The 21,935-nt window shown below is 47.0% G+C and overlaps 1 protein-coding gene across 1 annotated transcript in view; it reads right to left on the reverse strand.

Annotated features, from left to right (window-relative positions):
* Positions 1–2,938: 2,938 nt before the first annotated feature.
* Positions 2,939–21,935, reverse strand: part of KIAA1549L (KIAA1549 like) — a 301,627-nt gene continuing 282,630 nt past the window's right edge. The window contains exons 18-21 of the mRNA XM_033205636.1: positions 21,148–21,245; positions 18,041–18,189; positions 16,225–16,376; positions 2,939–9,138 (exon numbers count right to left, since the gene is read on the reverse strand). Coding sequence (XP_033061527.1) covers positions 8,857–9,138; positions 16,225–16,376; positions 18,041–18,189; positions 21,148–21,245 — 681 coding nt within the window. The 3' untranslated portion in view covers positions 2,939–8,856. The remainder of the gene's footprint in view (positions 9,139–16,224; positions 16,377–18,040; positions 18,190–21,147; positions 21,246–21,935) is intronic.

Below are 21,935 nucleotides of genomic sequence, written 5' to 3' on the forward strand. Positions count from 1 at the left end.
CATAAGGATGATACAATAGACTTTGGGGACTCATGAAGAAAGGGTAGGAAGAAGGTGAGGGATAAAAGGCTACAAATTGGTTTCAGTGTATACTGCTGGGGTGACAGATGCACCAAAATCTCACAAATCACCACTGAAGAACTTACATAACCAAATACCACCGATTCTCCAAAAACCTATGGAAATAAAATAAAACAAGATAAAACCATACCCAGATATGCATGCCCCCTTCTCCAGGGCTAATGCCTGCTCAGTTATGGCATCTGGTTTCTGGTCTTAGCCTTTGGTTCTCTTTTACCTGGACCCATTCTAAAGGAGTTGGTCACTGTGGCACACAAAAGTGTGTTCAGGACCAACCAGTTTTAGGGAAAAAATCTCACAGAGAAGCAAACTTCTAGTTCCCAAAGCCTCCGAACATTAATACATGAAGCAACTCAGGCAATCTGGCCCTTTGTTTTCCCAGTCTTAAGACTGTCCAGACCCTCTCTTGATGCTGCTAAAACCTGACCTACAAAATGGACATCCCAAGGGGCATGCAATCAGCCCCTAGCTTTGTCTCCCAATCCCAGCAGAGTAGGATACACCATGAGAAATCCAGTGCAACATCCAGCCTATTGGTAGATCCCGTGCCCCAAATCCAGCTGTTCCCAAAGGTTCCCTAGGCAAGGCATCTGGTGGTTGCCTGATTTTTCATTAGGTTGTGTTGACATCATGGGGATACAGCCTCAAGGGGTGTGGCTTCCACAGGCCCTGTAGGTCTCCCAAAGGCCTCCCACACCAAGACCGAGGAGCTGAGTGAGGAAGTGGGCACCAGAGTAAAAAGCAAGCTCTCATATATGTTGCGTGTAGGCTCATTGGAGTCCGGGGGCTTGGAGGACAGGTTGGTGGTGAAACTGTTATGCTAATGAAACTTTATTTCAATTTCAATGAGTCTGATGGCCTCTCCCCAAATGCGAGTTTGTGCATGTGCAAATATTAACACTGAAATGTTGTTAAAAATGAAGTGCCAAACTATGCAAACCAGTGTTGATCATAACCATTCCTCCAAGTGGTTATAGAAAGAATCAAAGCAACTGTTTCCTACTGTCTCAGTCTGTTCAGGCTGCTATAACAAAATACCATAAACTGGATGGTACCTTATTTCTCACAGTTCTAATCTAGGAAGTCCAAATTCAAGGTACCAGCAGATTTGGTGTCTGTGAGGGCCCACTTCCTGGTTCATAGATGGCAGAATAGATGAGGGGGTCTCTGGGGCCTTTATTACATATAACAGCACTAATCTCATGAATGAAGGTTCATGACATAATCACCTCCCAAAGGCCCCACCTCCAGATACCTTCACATTGGGGATTACGTTGTAAGACATGAACTGGGGAGTGGGGGTGACACAAATATGCAGTCTGTAGCACCTACTACTCATCCATGTACATTTTACCAGCAGTTGACCCTCAATGATGTTTCCATTAATTGGTTCCACACTCCTTAGTAGGCACGTTCTTTCTGGTTTCTAGTGGCCAGCAGAGCTTACGAGTTGGATGCATGACATTTACTTGGAAGTCTACAGAATGTCCTTGGGAAGAAGTACGTTCTATTTATGATGGAGACTCAGCAAGGTGAAGCTGGGTTTGCCATATGCCTTTTCCAGCTTTCTGCGCCTGTGTCTGCCTCCTACTCCTGGTACTGACGTAGGCACCACCACTTCCTTTTACTTGATTATTTCATTTGCCTTGAAAGCCAAGAGCAACCAGGGTCCAGGAGGAAGAAAAAAAAGGGAAGAGTAGGGAATCCATCAGTTCTTGGACTTACTTGTACTATTCTTTGCAATGGCCTTCACCCCATGGTGAGCCTCACAAAAAGCATTTTGTAGGGGTTCCAAGTTTATTTCCCACTGTAGCAAGACAGTGGCTTTGGGAATGTCCTTTGTGCATATTTGAGCCCTCTTTACAGAGAAGCCAAGAGTAGAGTAAAAAAATTGCTCCTCCAGTCTCTTAAGTACTTTCTAGGTACATGCAGAGAATTGGAGCAAATTAGGCTTCAGTGAGAAGCAGCGCTATGTTGCTGCCCAAGCTCAATGGATCCATAAAAGCCCCAGGGTTGTGACTGACCACCAGGGCACAGGGACGCCTCAGAAATTGCTTGGTCTGTCTGTTTTCATTACAAGAGACAGGCTTTCTTACCTTTGAAAGCTCCTTGGCCTCAAGGCCACTTCTTACTCAATATTCTGCCTTCTTAGAACTTGGCTTTGAATATGGTCCATCATGGCTTCTCTGAGTCTTGACCACCCAATTTCAGCCTCTACTGATAACAGACTCTGTTTCTTGGTATTTCCTAGAGAGAGAATCCAGTTGGCCTAGCCCATGTGCTGAGCCACATTTTTGTGGCTGGTCAGCCTGTGAGCTTGTGGCTCCTGGGTCGATGGTCTCTCCTGTCCAATAACCAGAGGGCAGAGCAGACAGCACCACATATGTTCTCTGGATAGGGCTGAACATAAGGCAGGCATCAGGACTGCTGGGACTCACATGGGGTGGTACAGATGGGTGGTCTTGGGAGCTGCTGTCCCATACCACTGTTATTCTTGGACTCCTTGGGAGCCACTGACCTGGATGAGACTTCTTTATGCTCTGAGAAGGGCACCTAAGCAGACATTGGCTTCTTCTCCCTTGGGTCCTGTTGCCCCAGGAATACATCTTTCTTTAGCTACTAAGTCATGGGTAGGCTGAAACTGCTTCTCTGGGGCCTGTGGATGGCCAGGGGTGAGCATTTTTTTTTTTTGGCCCATGAGCTCATCACCCAAGCTGGGATGGCTCCTGAGACCACACTGGGTCCTCCAGGACTGGAATGGTTCTTTAGCAACCCCCAACAGGCACTGTTTTGTGGCTGGCTTGTGAAAGGGATTCCATCTCACCATCTGGAGGAGGTAGAATGAGAAACAGGCAGGTTTTGGGGTATGAAAGCCTTTGTCATTTTATTTTACAATAAAAAATTCTAACAGCATATGAACACTCTGTTCCCGGCAGAGGCTAAGGACATACAAAGTTCATTAGAAAGCAAAGCATTAAAATAACAACAGCTACATTCAAAGCTTCTGCTCAGTACTTTGCCCAATGTGTCTAATATGGTTTTAAAGACTCACTGGTCGGGATTTTTCACCCAGAGTTAAAGCACATGTACAAGTACTTACATATCCTCCAAATCATAGACAACAACGACAATAACAGCAACTCCAGATGACGCTAGATCTTGTGGGCAATTTCAAATTTAGGAATTTCTTCATTTTTCCTTGGCAAACGTGTCACGGAACATGTGACTGTATAAATTGATTCAGCAGATCGGAGGAGATAAAGTATTTTCCTGGATAAAACTGAATTACAAAACTAATAATTTAGTAAGAATGCCTTCAAGTGCCTGTCAAACTGTTTTCAGATACATTATGCATGTGCTGCTCAAAATCACCATGGAAAGTGTAGAGGGTCTTATACCCATTTGACAGATGAGGAATCAGAGACCAGTTTAAAGTGAGTTGATCAAGGTCTAGGATATTTATACCTTTTTCACAATTTGCAGTCCATTCATATGCCTCTGATTCTGTTTGGTACAAATCTTTTCTCTACTCAGTGTGTGTGTGAGATGGGTGTGTGTTTAAGCATAAGGAAGAAATGAGGAGAGATAGGATGAGGCCACAGTTAATTTATGTAAAATATGTTGATGATCTCTCTCCATAATTTGCAAAAGTCTGTCCAAGGTCAGAGAATGAAAATGATCAATTTTTAGATTTCATTTATAATGGCTCTCACTGAAGTATGGTTTGACCAGTGGAGACAGATTCTGCCATATCACAAACTTCCCATTTTTTTTTAAACCTGCAGAATCAGAGCAACTGCATATCTTCTAAAGTCATGTGTTTGTGGCACAATTATATTTCCTAAATATTCCTTTTCAGAAACACCTTACATTTTATCATTTACCACAGGCTAGGATTCTGTAACAGTTCACCTAAGAAATCAAGAGGTCTTTCAATTCTCAGGACACTAACTTATATTCAGAAGGTCAAAGCCAAAATAACGTAAGTTTCACTTGAAACCAATTTTGTTTCAAAAGACTCTGTTGAGGGGCTCATTGGTTTTCTGATCCATGCAAGTGTGTGGCCGTGAGCCACATTAATAGCACCTGAGCTAAGATCATGCAATTCAATTTACAAGTATTTATTGTCTGCTGAGCAAGACATTGTGCTAACTGGGCCTTGGTCAGAAATTGCTTCTTAGACCCAGCAGTTGTATCAATAATTGGTGGTGGGGTGAGAAGTGGCTGGGGCAGCTCTGGCCAGTCTAGCAGAGTTTCAAGTATGTGCACCCTCACCTGACGTGCAAGTGAAGATGCCCCTTTTCTCTCTGTGGTAGTATCCAGGGGACTGCTCTCCGAGTGCTGGCTGCTGCGTGGCATGGCATCCCAGGAGTACGAGTCAGTTCCAGTGTGTAGTAGGTTCTTTTCGGAGGTCTTGCCCACTCATGCTCCTTCTTCTGGGTACCAATCCCCAGTAAAAGTCCCTGCTGAAAGGGTCAGTCCACCGGGCCATGCTTAAATGACATGACCCTGCCTCCTTGGTAACAGCTGATTGGACAGGCACCTGACCCCAGGGTGGCTCACCCATAGGCAGATGAACTAAACCAATCGGATCCTCAAAAATTTGCCTTAGGGGTCACAGAGATGCTAGTCAGAGTGGTGGGTACCGAAAAGGAAAGGTTTTGCGGAGTGGGTTCTGGAGTGGATTTTTCACATATGCACTAATGAGAAAGCTGGTTGGCCAGGAGAAGCAAAAGAACCAGGCAGATAGGCAGAGGGAAACAGAGGAGAGAGTCCATGAGGACAGAGAACGTGAGAGTAAGGGCAAGGGTAGCTGTCTCCATCCCTTTCCTGTAGGGGAGCCGTGTTCCGTTTGTGAAATGTCCCTCTATTCTTTCAGCCAATGCCTGCACTTGACCAAGTGTGAATGGATTTCTAGTCCTTGCAAAGCGCCTTGCCTGGAACACATTTGAGATTGGACTGAATGGCAGAATTTAATTTCCAACACTTAGACCCCCAGTCAGTCCCTACTCCAAGCTAAATGACACTCTTTCCTTAAGAGTACTTGGATGTAGTTTGTAAATAAAATCCAAATTATTTTCTGGTGTGTGATAGGAGGAATTTAGGATTAAGTACAAATCCTGTTTTCAGACTTTTAAGACAATATCTGTTATGTTATTCATTAAACGTTGAGCACCTGTGTGCTATGTAGAAAAAAAAAGGAAACTCGTTTATATGTAATCAATGTTTAAATCTTTTGATCCATTTCTCTAATTTCTGCCTGTTAGAAAAAGCATTTCTATTAGTTAAATTCCTCACCTCCTCCATTCTACAGTCTTTCTCCAAAGGGGTGTGTGTGTGTGTATGTGTGCGTTTTAATCACAGATCTAACTATTTCCTTTCTTCCATCAAGATTACTGAGACATTACATGCCCTTCTGCTGAGTTTTTAAATTAACAAACTCACAATAAAACTTCTCCCGGGACCAGGGAATTGATTCTTACATAATCTACCCTGAAAGAGGAAACTCCTTGCTCTGCAGGTAACAGCTGCCGTCTCATTACGCACAAGCCTCAGATCATAGGTCTCACGCCACACAATGGCCTTTTACTGCACCACTGGGTCCCCTCCCCTGATGCAGAGCATGGACTCTGCTGCCTCACCGTGACACAAAGTCAAGGGCCTCCCTGCCTGCCTGTTGGGATCCTTAGTGCTGAGACAGGAATGCACCCCCACAGTCTAGAACAGCAGGTGATGGAACTCTCTGGAAAAAGCCAAAATGCATTTCTTTTTCATGAATGCAGAAAACTCATATCAAAACCAGCACTGAAAACTGTTTATTATGCCACGAATGCATCATCCTCTATATACTGTATCTGAAGTTCGTTATATACTCAATCATCTTTTTTCTTGGCAAGAACACTGTGGAGTTCTTCATATGACCCTTATCTTTTTCTTAAACCTCTAGGCACAGTTAAAGAAATGTGTTACTGACAAGCCTGCAGGCCACATGGTGAGATGGAAAGCAAGAGGGCTGGTGAACCAGCAGGTTGGGACTGAATCACTGGGCTGGTCACTCCACTTCTTGGTACTTCTGCTTCCTCCTCCGAGGTCAACCAAGGTCCTTTGTGGCTTCTGCGACTGTCTAGAGGGTTCTGATGAACAGGGTGTTTGTTCATTGCTGCCTCCTCGGGGCTCTCTGGGAACCCTATTTCAATTCTTTGAGGCACTTTTGACCATCTCTTAGAGTCAGCTGTCCAGGTATCTGTCACCTCTGTGGGGTTAGGAGATCCTTCAGGGAAAGGACCACATCTCTCTCAGTCACAGAAAATCTGACCAGGTGGCTCTGTCTCCCCATGAGTGGGAAAACGTGAACAGACTGATTTCTTTCCAACTTAAGGTTTTCCTCTCATCTGTTAATACTACTGTTAAACCCCTGGTGTCTAGTTTAAGAGAGTATATCTGATTTAGCATGCTATCTTTTTAGTCATCTCAGTTGACTCACTCAATATTTCCTGGGGCTCTGTAAAGACCACAGTGATTTGTGACTCCATCCTCTTAGCACTCTGGAGCCATAGCTCTGCAAACTGTAGACTCAGTCTCTGTAAGTCATTGAAACATCCAAATTTCAGACACTGTCTTCTGAAACATTTACGTATATTTCAATTACAGTAAGGTCTTGAAACGTCATTTTCACATACAGTATTTCCAGGCATTTACCAAGTAGACAAAGTACTGGTTGATATCATTGCACTAATGAAATATTATTGATAAAGCAGGACAATGTAGCTGATTTTATCAGACTCATACCATTTGCATGAAAAGGCTGAGTTTCTTTGGCTCTTTGTTCATTCAAGTGCATTGAATGCCTATGTGGATAGACGTAGGCATTTTGTTAACCTGTCAATAAAATCTCACACTGTCCACAGTGTTTTGCAAACTGATTTAGGTTTTGGACTACAACAACTGGCCATTGATAGAAATATACCATATATACACATGGGAATTACAAAAATACATTTTATTTATAGCTGATTTCCTTTTTAAGTAACAAAACACTAACACTATGAAAGATCAACCAGCATACTAAAAGGACACTACCTATTATCATCTGAACAAGAGACTTGTTTGAAGGTTCCATGACACATCATCTCTGAACATTCCAGAAAGGGCAATTTTTTGCCATTGGAAAATAAAAACAACTTCTTTGAAAAGTCTCTGCATTGACAGTTTGAACCTCCCCTTCTAATCAGTTCCATTTCTAGTCTTCTCTCAACTGTTAAGTTTCTACCATCTTCTTTCAGTAAAGACCAAAGAAACTCGTGAGGACAATGGAAAGATGGGCTCAGAAGAAAATGGATACAGCTGAAGCTACATGGGTCATGGGTGAAAGCAGGACAGGACCTCATTCTCCAACAGACACCAAGTAAGCCCCCAACCCTGCACAGGCTGTCACACTCGGCGAGGGAACCAGAGTCTCCAATCTCCCAGGTATACAAAGTCATTAGCTGTTTTGCTTGCATTGATGGGTAGGCAGCGGCTGGTGTCTCAGTGCTGTGAGGCGATGTCCTCTACCCAGAGCTCAGGAAGCCAACTTGCCATGCCAGGGAGGGTAACTTACAACGTCATGGTCACAAGGTGGCCACCCTGCCATTTCAGCAAATGTCTTCCTATGTCCATTAACTAGGGGGAACTGGCTAACTCCATATGCTTTTTAAAAGGTTATTTACATTTAAATGAAATTCAACAGCTTTTCTACATTCAGAAGCTTCTATAAACAGAGGCTGTGGCCTGGGAAGACTGTGGTTCTACCACTCCTGTTTCTAACAGGAATCAAGTACTATTTCCTTTTGTACCACTCAGCAGCACACACTGGACGTCATTGTTGAAGAGACAGAGATTTTCTTGTAAAAGTTGATGTATCTATTATCCCAAGAAAAAGAGAAGCTCCATTCTCAGGCCACCTTCAAAGCAGGGCAAAGAAAAACCTCCACAAATAACTGTATTTCTTTTGTAGGATCCTAAAAGCTCTTAGCACCGATTCTCTTTCCGTTAGATCCTAACTTGTAGGGGACTTTTATTTCCAAAATGGCAACACCTTTTAAAAAATCTGTCAACACAAATCCACCATTCCCTCTCATCTTCTCTCTTTCTTGGCCTTTGTTTAATTGATGAGGGAAACAAAGAGTCAGGCCTATTTATAGGCACAGTCATTGGTACTGACTTTCATCCAGTTCATTTGACTTTGAATATGAACCTAAAAAAAGGGGCTCCGGTTTCTTGGCTGGAGTCAGTGTCTCCCTTACAAACTGATTTTAATGCTCACGGTCATGGCTGACTGAGAACACAGTCTGGTGCTTAATCCACATTCCTGCATTGCCTTTAACACAGAAACAGAGTTAACATGCAGAGGTCACCGAAGATAAGAGCTACGTTCTCCCGCTTCCGGTGATTGATTAAAATGTGGCATTGGATAGGAATCTGTAGATTAGCTAGTGCTTCTCGTGACTAAGTTTCCATAGGGAATACGGCCACAGTTCAAACATTTGACATGAGAGATTACCAAACATAAGGCCCCCAAGCAGGGACTTCTTGACCCACAGTCAGTTGGATAAGCCAAGAATCTAGTCGTTCAAGAGTTTCCTGTTCCCAGAAGCCCCATAGTTCACCTTTTCAGAAACAGAGGGTGAGAAAGACTCACCCATTGCTATGTCTCAAGTCCTAACATGTAGGCATGGGAAACCCAAAGGCTGAGTCCTCAGAGTTCAGAAGTCCAGAGTCCCATGGGCTAAGGCATTAGACCTGGAACTCAAACATATCTGTCTGTTTTTTGGCCAGCTTGGCCACCTCCTCCCGGATGGCCTTCACGAGGGCCGCAGTGGAGATGTTGGTCAGGGGAGTGTCAGATGGGTCGTTTTCTGCCAGGCTCTGCTGCGAGGCTGCTGCGGAAGGTGCTGGGGCCTGCTCCAGGCTGGGGTGCAGGTTGACTGGCTGGCTGTACTGGCGAGGAAGCCTGGAGGGAGAGCTCTGCGGGTACCGTGATCGGGGGTAGGCCTCGATGTACCCTGGGAGGGGCACCTGTAGAGGGCGTGGGGAGAGAAGGACAGGGCCCGGCATGAGGAAGGAGCTCAAGTTACAGGACACACTCGACACTGGAAGCAGGAGGGGACTGAGGACATGGAAGAGAACTTAGAAGAAAATGGAAGCCACCTACCCTTGTATAGATACAAAACTCAGAGTCAGTTTGTTTAGAAAATAGGTAATTTTGGTGGCTCACGCCTATAATCCCAGCACTTTGGGAGGCCGAGGTGGGTGGATCACGAGGTCAGGAAATCAAGACCATCCTGGCTAAAATGGTGAAACCCCATCTCTACTAAAAATACAAAAAAAAATTAGCCAGGCATGGTGGTGGGCGCCTGTAGTCCCAGCTACTTGGGAGGCTGAAGCAGGAGGGTCACTTGAACCCAGGAGGTAGAGGTTGCAATGAGCTGAGATTGCACCACTGCACTCCAGCCTGGGCAACAGAGCGAGACTCTGTCTCCAAAAAAAAAAAAAAAAAAAAAGAACATAGGTAATTTAGACTCACTGGATATACTGTTTGGATGAATTAAATAGGTGTTTTAAACTTCTCTGAAAAACCTTAGGAATATATACATCTGAGTCTATATTTGAATCTGCCTAGCTACCTTATTTTTTATTACTATTATTTTTAGAGATGATGTCTCACTTTGTCATCTAGGCTGTAGTGCAGTGGTGCCATCATAGCTCACTGCAGTCTTGAACTCTGGGGCTCGAGTGATCCTCCTGCCTCAGCCTCCTGAGTAGCTGGGACTACACCTGGGTACCACCATACCCAGCTCTTGGTTACCTTGTTCCTATAAGCACAATCCAGCAAACAGAACTGTTTATGGTCTCCAGAGGAACCCAGGGGTTTATTATTAATAATAACTAACATCAATTGAGCCCTGTGCCAAGGGTTTTCCACACATTATCTCATTTAGTTCTCAAAGCAATAAGCTAGGAGGTCGGTACTGTTATCCTTACCTTGCAGATGAGGAAACTGAAGAGTGCCACAGTCTAAGGTGACAACCTATCAAGATATTCTTTGCAGAGGTCTGTCTGGCTCCAAGGGCTGGAATTAATCACTGCATTACACTGTCTTGGAGCTGGGATATGATTTTGGTTTCTTGAAACATTTTTCTCTTTTCATCAAAAGTGGAAGACACAGAGTCCTATGCTTAAAATATGTAAACTTCTAGGAATGAGGACAAGTAAATAATTTTTAATTTAGAGTCGATTCTCCTACAGAAACAGTGGCACATACAGGGATGCTGTTCCAGGGTAATCCACATAACCCACGATGTTAATTGGAACACTATAGAATAAGCACCCACGGACAACAGAGGCATGGGGTGCTATGGCGAATGAAGTATGTGTGGGAGGACTGGGCAGCTTAGGTGAGTTTGGAAGTTGAACAGGGTACCTCCAGGAAGATGCAGTAGGAGGGGCATTCTGGGCAAAGGGAAAATCAAATACAAACCATCAAATCAAAATGTATGGGAGTACTGATGGCAGAGGCTGCTGCCATCACACCGGCTGCAGCAGGGGTACGCGGCTAGGGCTGCACATTCCATGGAGCCAGTGGGAGCCCCGCCCTTTTGAGTTGGAGCAGGAGCTCCCCCAGATGCTGCTGCAGCCACCCAAACCGTGACTGCAGACCCAGGCCTCCTCCTCTATGGAACAGGCAGGAGCCCTGCCCTCCCGGGTGGGGCTACAGCCACCCAAATTGTGCTGTGGATTCAAGCCTCCCTGTGGTCTTGAATGGGGCCAGGAGCAGGCAGGATCTGCCCTGGATGCAGCTACAACCACCCCACCCACAGCTGCAGAACTGGGCTTCCCCGTCCACGGAGCAGGCAGGAGCCAGGGACAAGTTGGAACCCTGCCCCTTCTGAGTTGGTGGGGCTGGAGCTCCCAGGTGCAGCTGTAGCCACCCTCCCAGGAACAAGACTAGGCATCTGCCTACATCCTCGGCATCTTGGGAAGGTGCCCCCTTCCCTGCTGGCTTGGGGGTGTCTGCTTCTGCTGCCTGGCCTCTCTCTTCCCCCTGCAGGGGCTCTGATTTCTGAGTAGGGTTGGGGACAGGCCCCCAGGGCCATGAATGGCAAGGGGTGGGGTAGACAGACAGACTCCTGGGCAGAAGAGGGTGGGTCTCCCATAAGACCCTACCTTCAGAAGGCCAGGGAGGGCCTGAAGATTGGGGGCTACCTGCTAGTCCTCAGGCTGGAGTGGGGACTCATGGCATCTCTTCTGGGCCAACCCATGGACCAATCAGCACACACTTCCTCCCCTCTGAGGTCCATAAAAGCCCTGGGCTCAGCCAGAGCAGGGCAGAGGACAGAGAGACTACGGGACAACCAGCAGCAGAAAGGAGCTACCCTCCCTGCTGAGAGCTTCAGAAACCTGCAGAGACGTCTGAACAAGCTGCCTGTAGCGAGGAGCCACCCTCTCCAGGGCCTCTTCTGTGCTGAGAGCTGAACACTCCATGGGACGACCTGCCTACAGAGAGGAGCTGCCCACTGCGGGTCTCCTCTGAGCTGTTCTAACGCTAAAGAAACCTCCTTGTCACCTCCTTCACCTTTGCTGTGTCTACATACCTCATTCTTTCTGGACCCAGGACAAGAACTCGGGCAAAAGCACCACCGGCCACAGAGGTTTCCAGGAAGAAAACAGACACCCCAAAGATCCCGTAACAGTACAAAGAAGAGAGTGCCCCAGGGAGCATCAGTGACCTCAGGCTGACCAGAGAGGGTGTGTTTAGTGTGGAAGGAGCTCAGGCAAGACAGACAGACAGGGGTGGATTCATCAGCTGCTGAATGTCAGTCTACAGAGTCTGCATGTCCTGTTTGATCTACCCGTTTTCAATGTCACGCTTCTGAGAAATACAGCCTGTTCCCATGCTTAACAGCAATGCTCATCTGGCTCCTGAGGGAGGATGGAGCAGGAAGTCCTAGTCTGTTCTGGCTGTTATGCTGAAATACCATAAGCTGGGGAGCTTATAAACAACAGAAATTTCTTTCTCACAGTTCTGGAAGCTGCAAAGTCTGAGATCAAAGTGCTGGCAGATTCTGCATCTGGTGAGGGCCTGCTTCCTGGTTCAGAGACAGCTGTCTTTTCACTATCCCCTCACATGGCCGAAGAGGTCAGGGGTCTCTCTCAAGCCTCTCTTCTAAGGGTACTAATCCTATTCATTAGGGGGTTTGCACTCATGACCTAATCATCTCCCAAATGTCCCATGTCCTAGTACCGTCACCATGGGGGTTAGGATTTCAACATATGAATCGAGTGGGACACAAACATTCAGACAATACCAATGGGATGGGGTGATGACTCAGAAACTCTAGATGGGGGGATGTGTGGTAGGAAAGCAGTCCCCTCTCCTCCCTGCTGGATGTTCCGGTGATCCCGCCTGAGAAGGCAGGTTCCTGAGATGTGCAGCTGACGCCTGGGCTGGGAGCCACGGATGGGTGTCAGGCAGAGGAGGAGTCTATATTTGGAAAGGACACCTGGAGGTGGACCCACTGGAGGTAGGGAGCAGACAAGTTCTGAGGCTTTCTCAATGGATCAGATGAGAACTGATGAGGACCCAAGCGAGGAAAGAAGTAATGGGATAGATGTCCCAAGTTACAACTTGGGACTTTGATTTCCTCACAAGACCCAGCAAAGAAAGACAAAATGGCACACAAGTGCTAAGGGTGGGTCTTTATATACAAGGACTGATAGGTTTCATTTGTATCTTAGAGGAAAACCAGAGCTGGGCTGTTTGAGTTCTTGGGCCACATGAGCTGGGAAGGTACAAGTTACTGGGGTCACCAAAGAACCAAGACCAGGACACGGCGTATGTATTTCAGATCTCAGCTCAAACTTCCTTTCTTCCAGGAGACCTTTCCCAACCCAACATCAGCCTAGGGATCCCTGTTAGATGTTTCCTTGCAGCCTCTCCAGCATAACAGTTATTGCTCCTGGTGCCACTGCCTGTCTCAGGCTGTCAACTCCGTGAAGCTGGCGAGTGTCTCACTTGCTTATTGCTGTACACCAGTGCTCAGAATTGTGCAGAGCAAGAGCAGGGAGTCTCTCAGAACCTGGGGTTCTGAGGAGCCCAGTTTGAAACTCACTGAAGAATGATCAGCTGGGGTCAAATATTTGAGAAGGAAGTTACCACATTCCCTTTCCCTGCATTTCAAATTCAGCTAACTGTACTTGCTGTGGTTGAGAGAGTCAATGTCCAACTCTTGAGACCCCCCAGCTCTATGGTATCAAGCCTGCAGGTGCTGGTGGCTGGGACAGGTAAGGGATACCTGATCTCACTGGAGTATCCTCAGGGCAATATTCGGCAGTAGGGCAGAAGCAGGGAAGATGAGATGAGAAACTCTTCCTCCCTCATAGTAGATGCAGGCTGGAGCCATCATGCCCTTCCCGCCAAAATTCAGGGCTGGCAAATACTACTTCCCTAGCCAGTGCCCATGGCAGACATCATCAACTTGATCACAGCACAGTTTCCTGCTAAGCCTGGAAGCCCCTCCCAATCCTTCTCCATCTGGCACCAAGGATGAAACCTATTTGTCATCCCAGGTCCAGGTGATTTTATCCAAGCTAGCTCCTGGGATTAGGAAGGTCCAACATCCAAATGCTGGTGAGGGACTTTTCTTTTTCACATAGATGTGGAAGGTGTGCATTATTCCTAGACCCTTCTCAAGCTGACAACTGGTCTCTCTTGAGCTTCCTGCACTTATTTTCATGTGCTATAAATCACCCTTTCACCTTGCTCCTTTCATGGGCACACCTCCCTGATTAATTGCAGGTGATAATTGGGTTCCAGGAAAGACCCAATTAGGCCGCAGCAATCATCTTCCTCTTCATTAAAAACAACTAATAGGACACTGGTTCTACTTCACACTGTGGGAGATGAGCCCAGAAGAGTCCAGTCCAGTCATCGTGGCAGGAAGATTACGTTTCCATTTGCTAGGTTCCTTTTCCTTCATCTTTAAGGCAATTATAAACCTAAAGGCATCTAGATGTAGCTATAAGCCCAGCTAAATTATCATTTGTAAGTGTCTTGAAAACAGGGGTCAAGGTTTTGGAAAACATCTTCACCAACTCCAGTTGGTGCCCAGTGTTACACTCCACACAACGGGTGAACTGTCAAAGCTGCAGGCGTGAGGGAATTACTGCCTAAGTAGTTCAAGTTAAACATCATCTACTTTCTGAAAAGTCTACATAACTTTCAGATGAAGTGGAATTACAAAATCAATAACCTCTGAATTGATCAAATCCTATCCAGTGACATCAGCCGTTGGAACAGCAGAGAATGACGAAGGATGCAAAAAAGGCCCCAGACAATAAAAACAGATGCCAGAAAGTCCCACATTCAGACTGACAGACAGAACAGCAGGGGATCCCTCTAGTTCCTCTCTTACAGCAGCTTACTGACTCCAAGCTTACAAACAATTCTAACGAGTACAGATAAGCCTCATTTGCAGATAATGGCACACAATGCAAAGCACACTTAAGGGTGAGCATATTACGAGATGTGGGGACATTGACAGCAATATGGAGTACCCACTGGAAGCAAGGTCAGAAAAAAACATTGAGCCATGATAGTAACCCCCAAAATTATAGTACTTTGGAGATATTTCACAATATAAGGGCAATAATCGTACAAGCCACGAGAGTTCACCCTACAAATGCCATTTTAGTATAATGAGGCATCATAAGTATATTGAATCACTCATGAAAGGCAAATTACATTGTATACTCTTTTAACGGAGGAGAGGGAAGGTAGCATTCCATTTCAGAAATATTTTTATGCCAAACTGCATATATTTTTTTAATGTTTTTGAAATTAAAGGGGTAAGCTTTGGTCATCTGGAAAATTAATATATGTAGTAATTCAGTCTTGGGTTTCTCGTTTTTTTTTTTTGAGGCAGAGTCTCGCTCTATCGCCCAAGCTGGAGTGGAGTGGCATGATCTCGGCTCACTGCAACCTCTGCCTCCTGGGTTTAAGCGATTCTCCCGCTTCAGGTTCCCGAGTAGCTAGAATTACAGGCACTCGGCCGGGCCCGGTGGCTCAAGCCTGTAATCCCAGCACTTTGGGAGGCCGAGACGGCGGATCACGAGGTCAGGAGATCGAGACCATCCTGGCTAACACAGTGAAACCCCATCTCTACTAAAAAAAAAATACAAAAACTAGCCGGGCGAAGTGGCGGGCGCCTGTAGTCCAGCTACTCGGGAGGCTGAGGCAGGAGAATGGTGTAACCCGGGAGGCGGAGCTTGCAGTGAGCTGAGATCCGCCACTGCACTCCAGTCCCGGCGACAGAGCGAGACTCCGCCTCAAAAAAAAAAAAAAAAAAAAAAAAAGAATTACAGGCACTCGCCATCACGCCCAGCTAATTTTTGTGGTTTTCGTAGAGAAGGGGTTTCGCCATGTTTGCCAGGCTGGTTCTCACTCCTGACCTCAGGTGACCTGCCTGCCTCACCCTCCCAAAGCTGTGGGGTTACAGGCATGAGCCACTGCACCCAGCCCAGTCTTGGGTTTCTAATGCTTCATTTTCTAACATTTCTTCTAAAATTTTATAGAATTTTATGCTAAAAGAAACACATTTAATAAAAGCTTTGGAGCCAGACAGGTGCAGGTTTGAATTCCATCCTCGGCACTTCCTTCCTAGCTGTGTGGCCTTAGGTAAATGGCATCCCCTGACTCGGCCCTGATTTCCTCATCTGCAAGATGGGAGTAATCATGGGAATGGTAAGACATACCTAAGATTGTAAATAAAGATTAAATAATATAAACAAAACATCTGACAAGGTATCTAGTAGATAGAAAATACTCAACAAATGGTAGTTATTATTATAAAAATGTACTTGATTAAGGCTGTCCTGCTAGGAAGAGGTGGGAGCTGGGCTAGAAGGCAGGTCTCAAGCTCCTCTGTCAAGGGGACGTCCCCTCTCACCACACCGTCTATCTCCTTTAAAATGGCTGACTTCAGTCATCCGGTTACTGGGAGGAGGCTGAGATAACAAACCTTCAGCCTCAACCTTTTATCTGATTTACTTTTTGGCGTGTGTTAAGCAGGTGAAGTTTTATGATGGGAAGAGCAAGGGTCTCACCGAATCTGCCCACTGGCTTGGGAGCTCATTCTCTCCTGCATAGGACATCCAGGCCTGGTTCCTATAGGATGAGGGAGGCGTCGGGATGAAGTAGCCGGTGAAGCCAGGTCTGTTGGCAGCTGGGATGGCGAACACCGCTGGCACCGTATTACCTAGCATGGAGGAAATGGAGGAGGGAGGTTAAGAGAGGCTGGTCTGGGGGATCCAACCACCCAGGAGCCAAATAAAGTCAGTTTCATCGCCTCCCTGGCTGGCGGCTGGATTTGAAGTCTCATTAAAGCAGGTCTGAGCTGAGGGGAGCTTGCTCTGGGCTGTAACATTTGCTAGGGAATTTAGTTGCATATAAGGTGCAGTGGACCCGGCCATGATGGCTAAGATCCCAGGTGATGTAGCAACAGAGGCAGGTGGAATGTGGCGGAGGAAACCTGGTCTTCCTTCTTTGTGGACCTCTTCTAGAGCCACTGTGCACAGCTGGGCAGGTGGTGTACTGCTCAAGAGCATCTGGTCTAGGGGCCAAGTGGGGCTAAAGTCCAGCCAGTATTTCCTTTGCCAGGGGTGGAGTCTGTACTCACCTGGGGGAGGAAAGTCTTTTTCTAACTTCACCAAATGCAGCATGTACTAGTAGTGCTCTGGATTTTTCCCTTCTTCTCATCCCCTAAAGAGGGAGTTGTGGGCCCAGCCAGCACCCCGCCCACTAGGCCTGCATCTGCCCAGGCCTGGGGAAGCTAGGGAAGCAGAGGAGGACTCTGGGATTGGCCTTAGCTAGGGGATGAGAGGACAAAGGTCTCCAGGGGCAGGAGGAGCAGCAGACCTCCACCTGCCATTCAGCCCCACTCACCCTCGCAGTCAGAACGAGTCTGCTGGGACTCAGACCTGGCTTTCTAGAGAAGTGATGGAAGTGATGGTCCAACTCCCCCATCCCCATCCCAACACCCCTGACCTGCCAGCAAGAGGAAATAACATCTTGGTGTCCAGGTGTTTTCCTTCCAGGAGAATGTGTATTTTTAAAGAGCCAAGAAAAAGAACTAAAAGAAATGGACTTCACTGATGGAATTTCTAGACACCATGAATGCTTTACTAAGTTTTGGCAACTGAGTGCTTACAGTTTTAGCCTAAAACGTATGGTTTGAATAAACTAAGAAACCAATTATGTCATGTACAAACCTCAATGTTCATTTCAGCATTGTTTGTTATAGCAAAAAACTGGAAACTACCATTATGTCCATCAGTGGGGAAAAGTATAAACCGTGGCTCATCATAGAATACCACATGGCAGTTTAAATGAATGAACTAGATCTATATAGTATGTGTATAGCAACCTGGAGAAATTTTTTTAAAACACTGTTAAATAGAGAAAGTACAAAAGGAAATGTATGCCATGATATCATTATGTAAATTTCAAATACATTAAACAGTAATATATACTGTTATACATACATGGCAAAGGATTAAAACCTATCATTTGGGGCCCGGGATCACCTTTTGGGAGAAGGTGAATGAAATGGGGGTGGATAGCTGTATCTGGAATGCTTTAAAGATAAAACCAAAAAAATTGAACTGAAGTCTGGCAAAATGTTAACATACATGCTGACTTTAGCATAACTTGGGATTTTGCCTGATTTCAGATCTTTTAAAGAAAGAAAACCAGCAGCTCTTTTAGCTGGGGCTCCTGAAGTTACAAGGGGATCCAGAAATGCAGTGGCTGTGATTCCCGAGGGTGGTAGGTAGAAAGAAGATTGGATTTGGGGGTTTGGGGGAAGACAGGGCACAGCAGCAGGGGTGGGGGACGCACTGGGGCTTTTCCCCTCTTGCCCACCTGAGTAATTTAAAGCCGACTGATCCAACTGCGCCACGGACACGGGGCCTCTGGACATCTGTGTGAAGGAGGCGCTGTCGTGCAGCTGGGCCGGCTCGGGCCCTGCAGACTCGGCCATTCGGGTCTTGCTGCCGATGTCTGAGGTGGATCTAGATGGGGCAGAGGGACTGCGTTAGCACTGTCCCAGACCTCAGGTGGCGTCCCAGGCAGGAGGAGCGTACCCTGTCACCTTTGGGTGTGGACAGCTGCCTCCAAGCCTCCTGAGGGTGGGGTGCCCGGGACTGGATTTATTCCCAGATAAATAATGGTCTAGGGACACCAGCCGGGCAGGAGGCACCCAGATTTGTAGCAGCTGTCATGGTGGCCTGAGCTGAAATCATTTTTAGACATTCAAGGTCAGTTCTCCCCTAAGGGTGGCTCTCATGTCTCTGGGTGGTAGAACATTTAATTTCCACATAACAGAAGAAAAGCAATTAGCCCTGGGTATTAGCTGGGGATGGTCAACCCAGGAGGTGATGACATCAGCAGCAGCCAATGGGAAGGCTCTGTCTGGAGTGCCTGGTTGCTCTCTTCTCACAGAAAGGGGACCGGGGACAGCTGGGGGGCCACATTCCCTGTTCCTAACTGGCAGGAAGCACCAAGCCCAAGACTCCGAAGCTGGGGTTGACTCCAGGGAGCAATGAACAGTCTAACAGAACTTTGTTTTGGTGCCCGGGCAATCAGAGAATCAAGCCCATTTAACACATCCTATTTCCACTTAGTGCTCAGAAAGCCGTGTAAGAAGAGGGCAGCTTGGGCTCTGCAGATGCGGGCATCTCCTGGTTTTCCAAAGGGTCCTTCAGCCACAGACCATTCTCCCTCACAAGCATCACCCCTGGCCTGAGGCAGTTTCACAGAGGGACTCTAAAATTAGTCCAATGGGAGAGAGGCAAAGACAGCTGCAGCAGGTCTGGTCCCCCACAGGGCCGCCCTCTAAGCAGAGCAGTGGCTGTCACAGAGCAAATGACAGCCACAGCAAGGGAGAGCACGGGCGGCAGAGGTCTGGGTTCCAGCTACCTTCCCTTTCGTTATTTTTATTTTTTATTTTTTGAGACAGGGTCTCACTCTGTCGCCCAGGCTGGAGTGCAGTGGCACCACCTTGGCTCACTGCAACCTCTGCCTCCTGGGTTCAAGCGCTTCTCCCACCTCAGCCTCCCAAGTAGCCAGGATTATAGGCGCATGCCACTACGTCCACCTAATTTTTGTATTTTTGGCAGAGACGGGGTTTCACCATATTGTCCAGGCTGGTCTCAAACTCTTGGCCTCAAATGATCCACCCGCCTCAGCCTCCCAAAGTGCTGGGATTACAGGCATGAGCCACCGTGCCCAGCCTACATTCCCTTTCCAAGCCTGTTTCATCTGTAAAACGACAGGGGTAGACAAACTCATCTCAAAGGTTCCTTCCTGGTCTAATCCCGAGTTTATATGAAGGGCAGTGCCCCCCAATATGTGGCAAGAGAGCAAATGGTGTGGAGGGGCCTGGGAGGAGACAGGTGGTTGAAAGAAGAAATAAGAAATTGATGGCCGGGCACGGTGGCTCAAGCCTGTAATCCCAGCACTTTGGGAGGCCGAGACGGGTGGATCACAAGGTCAGGAGATTGAGACCATCCTGGCGAAAACGGTGAAACCCCGTCTCTACTAAAAATATAAACAATTAGCCGGGCGAGGTGGCGGCGCCTGTAGTCCCAGCTACTCGGGAGGCTGAGGCAGGACAATGGCATGAACCCGGGAGGCGGAGCTTGCAGTGAGCTGAGATCCAGCCACTGCACTCCAGCCTGGGCGACAGAGCAAGACTCCATCTCAAAAAAAAAAAAAAAAAAAAAAAAAAAAAAAGAAATTGATGCTGGCCTTCAGCAAACCTCCCACAAATTGCTGGTATGAGGCCCCTCCAATCCGGGACCCTCAGGAGTAACTGAGAAGCCCGCTGCTACTCTCCTAGGAAGGTCCAATGTGGAGGCTGTATGATGTGACCATTCATCAGGGTGGGGTCTCCCTTCCTTTCTCCCCCCCTCCCTCTCTGCCTGCTTGTTCCCACAGACCTGGCTTCCCACACGCAGTTCCAGGCATCTGCTACTTGTTCAGAAAACCCTTCCTGGGAAAATTTCTGAGTTCTGCTCCATAAGCAATTCTGAGACCCTTTTCTGGGGAATCCTGGAGCTTTTGAGATCATCTAGGCCCATGTACTCATGTTACAGATAGAGAAACAGGGGCTGGAGAGGCAAGGCCAATTCCTGGGGCTGTACAGCAGGTCAGGATCTGCTGCTTTCCACCCAGGCTCGGCTGGCAGCAAGAGGTGACATCTATACTGCTCCACATTCTAAACCACTGGCGATGACAGCAGGGTCTCTCCTATTCCCTCCTATTCGGAGGGAAACTCCTATTTTTCTTCCCCACTCACAAAGCCCAGACCCATGATTCACAGATAGGGTGTGATTTGTATGTTGGGGGAAGCTGGAGTAGGAAGGCCAGGGCAGTGGTCCACATGTACCCCAGGGCATAGGTCTAGCCTTTCCCAGTGCTCAGGGCTTTTGTTCTTCTTGTCCATCCTTATTAAAAACATGCACTCGTTATATTTTCATAGAGCAAAGAACATGCTTAACGTATGTGTTGCGACTGAGATATCTGACTTCATACGTTTTCAATCTCTCCCTCTTGGAAGTCAAGAGTTGGGGTGGGTACCCAGACATGCCTGCCCCTCCCTGGCTTCTCAGACAATACCCTTACATAACCAAGGGACTTTTGGTAGCAGCTGTTGTGGTGGTCTGAGCTGGAGTCATTTTTAGATGTTCAAGGTCAGGGTCTGAGGCTTTCCAGGTATGGGACAGTTGACCTTGGGCTTCTTTAACTGTGGATTCTCAAGAACTTTCTGGTTAAAAAGCACAAAAGCACCGTGATCTGCTCATTCATGGTACTTGGGATGCCACAGGCACGTGGCTGTCTGTACAGGTGACACACCCTGAATGGGGTGGAGCATGAAGGAAATTTGATGGCGCTGTTGTCAGGCCAGGGTACAGAGGACTGACCCTTTTCCGAATATTCCAAACAAAACAAAGAAAGGAACGTGTTACCGCCTGAGAGAAGCGACAGCCACAGGACCAGTCCGGGGAGGTACGGGTGGAGGCGGTGAGCCCATGACCATCTCAGGAAGCTGGGAAAACCTGTAAGCCTGTGAAAGAGACAAGCAATTCAGGGAGCATTGTTAACATCCAGGGTCGATCAGCACACAGGTTCTTCTTGTTTGAGGAGGAAGCAAACTTCCAAGATCAGACTCTGCCTCCTTATTCAGACCTTTTTCTAAGATCTTCCCTAACATGTTTTCCAGCCATCTCTTCTACTGCACCTCCCACTACTCTCCACCTCGCTGGGGCCACTGTACTTACAGGGCCCTCCAACCGTTCTCAGAGCACGCCAAGTTCTGTCTCACCTTGGGCTTTGCTTCCACCTGGGCGCCTTCCTCACTGTTCTTCTCAGGGCTCCACGCTTCATTTCATTCATCCAGCCCCAGACTCCCCTAGAGCCCCATTTATCTATTTTTCATGATGGCAATGATCACTCTCTGACATTATATGGTTGCTTGTTTATTTATGATCTGCCACCAACTAGAATGGAATAAGGGCAAGGGCTTTGTTGTCAGAGATATCCTTATATACCTGGAACAGTGCCTGGTATATAACAGGTGATCAATAAATATTAGATGATTAAATGGATGAATCGTTGATTGTGTTTTACTTTCTCTCAAGAGACAGCAGGTTTAGTGGAGAAAAGCAATGGATTTGGAGTCAGGAGGTATGTGCAAAGGTCCTAATGAACAGACTTTAGGTCCTTCGGCAACTCAAGTGACCTTTCTGGACCTCTC

The sequence above is a fragment of the Trachypithecus francoisi genome, unplaced genomic scaffold (genome assembly GCF_009764315.1).
Source record: "Trachypithecus francoisi isolate TF-2019V2 unplaced genomic scaffold, Tfra_2.0 Lachesis_group8, whole genome shotgun sequence".
NCBI lineage: Eukaryota > Metazoa > Chordata > Mammalia > Primates > Cercopithecidae > Trachypithecus > Trachypithecus francoisi.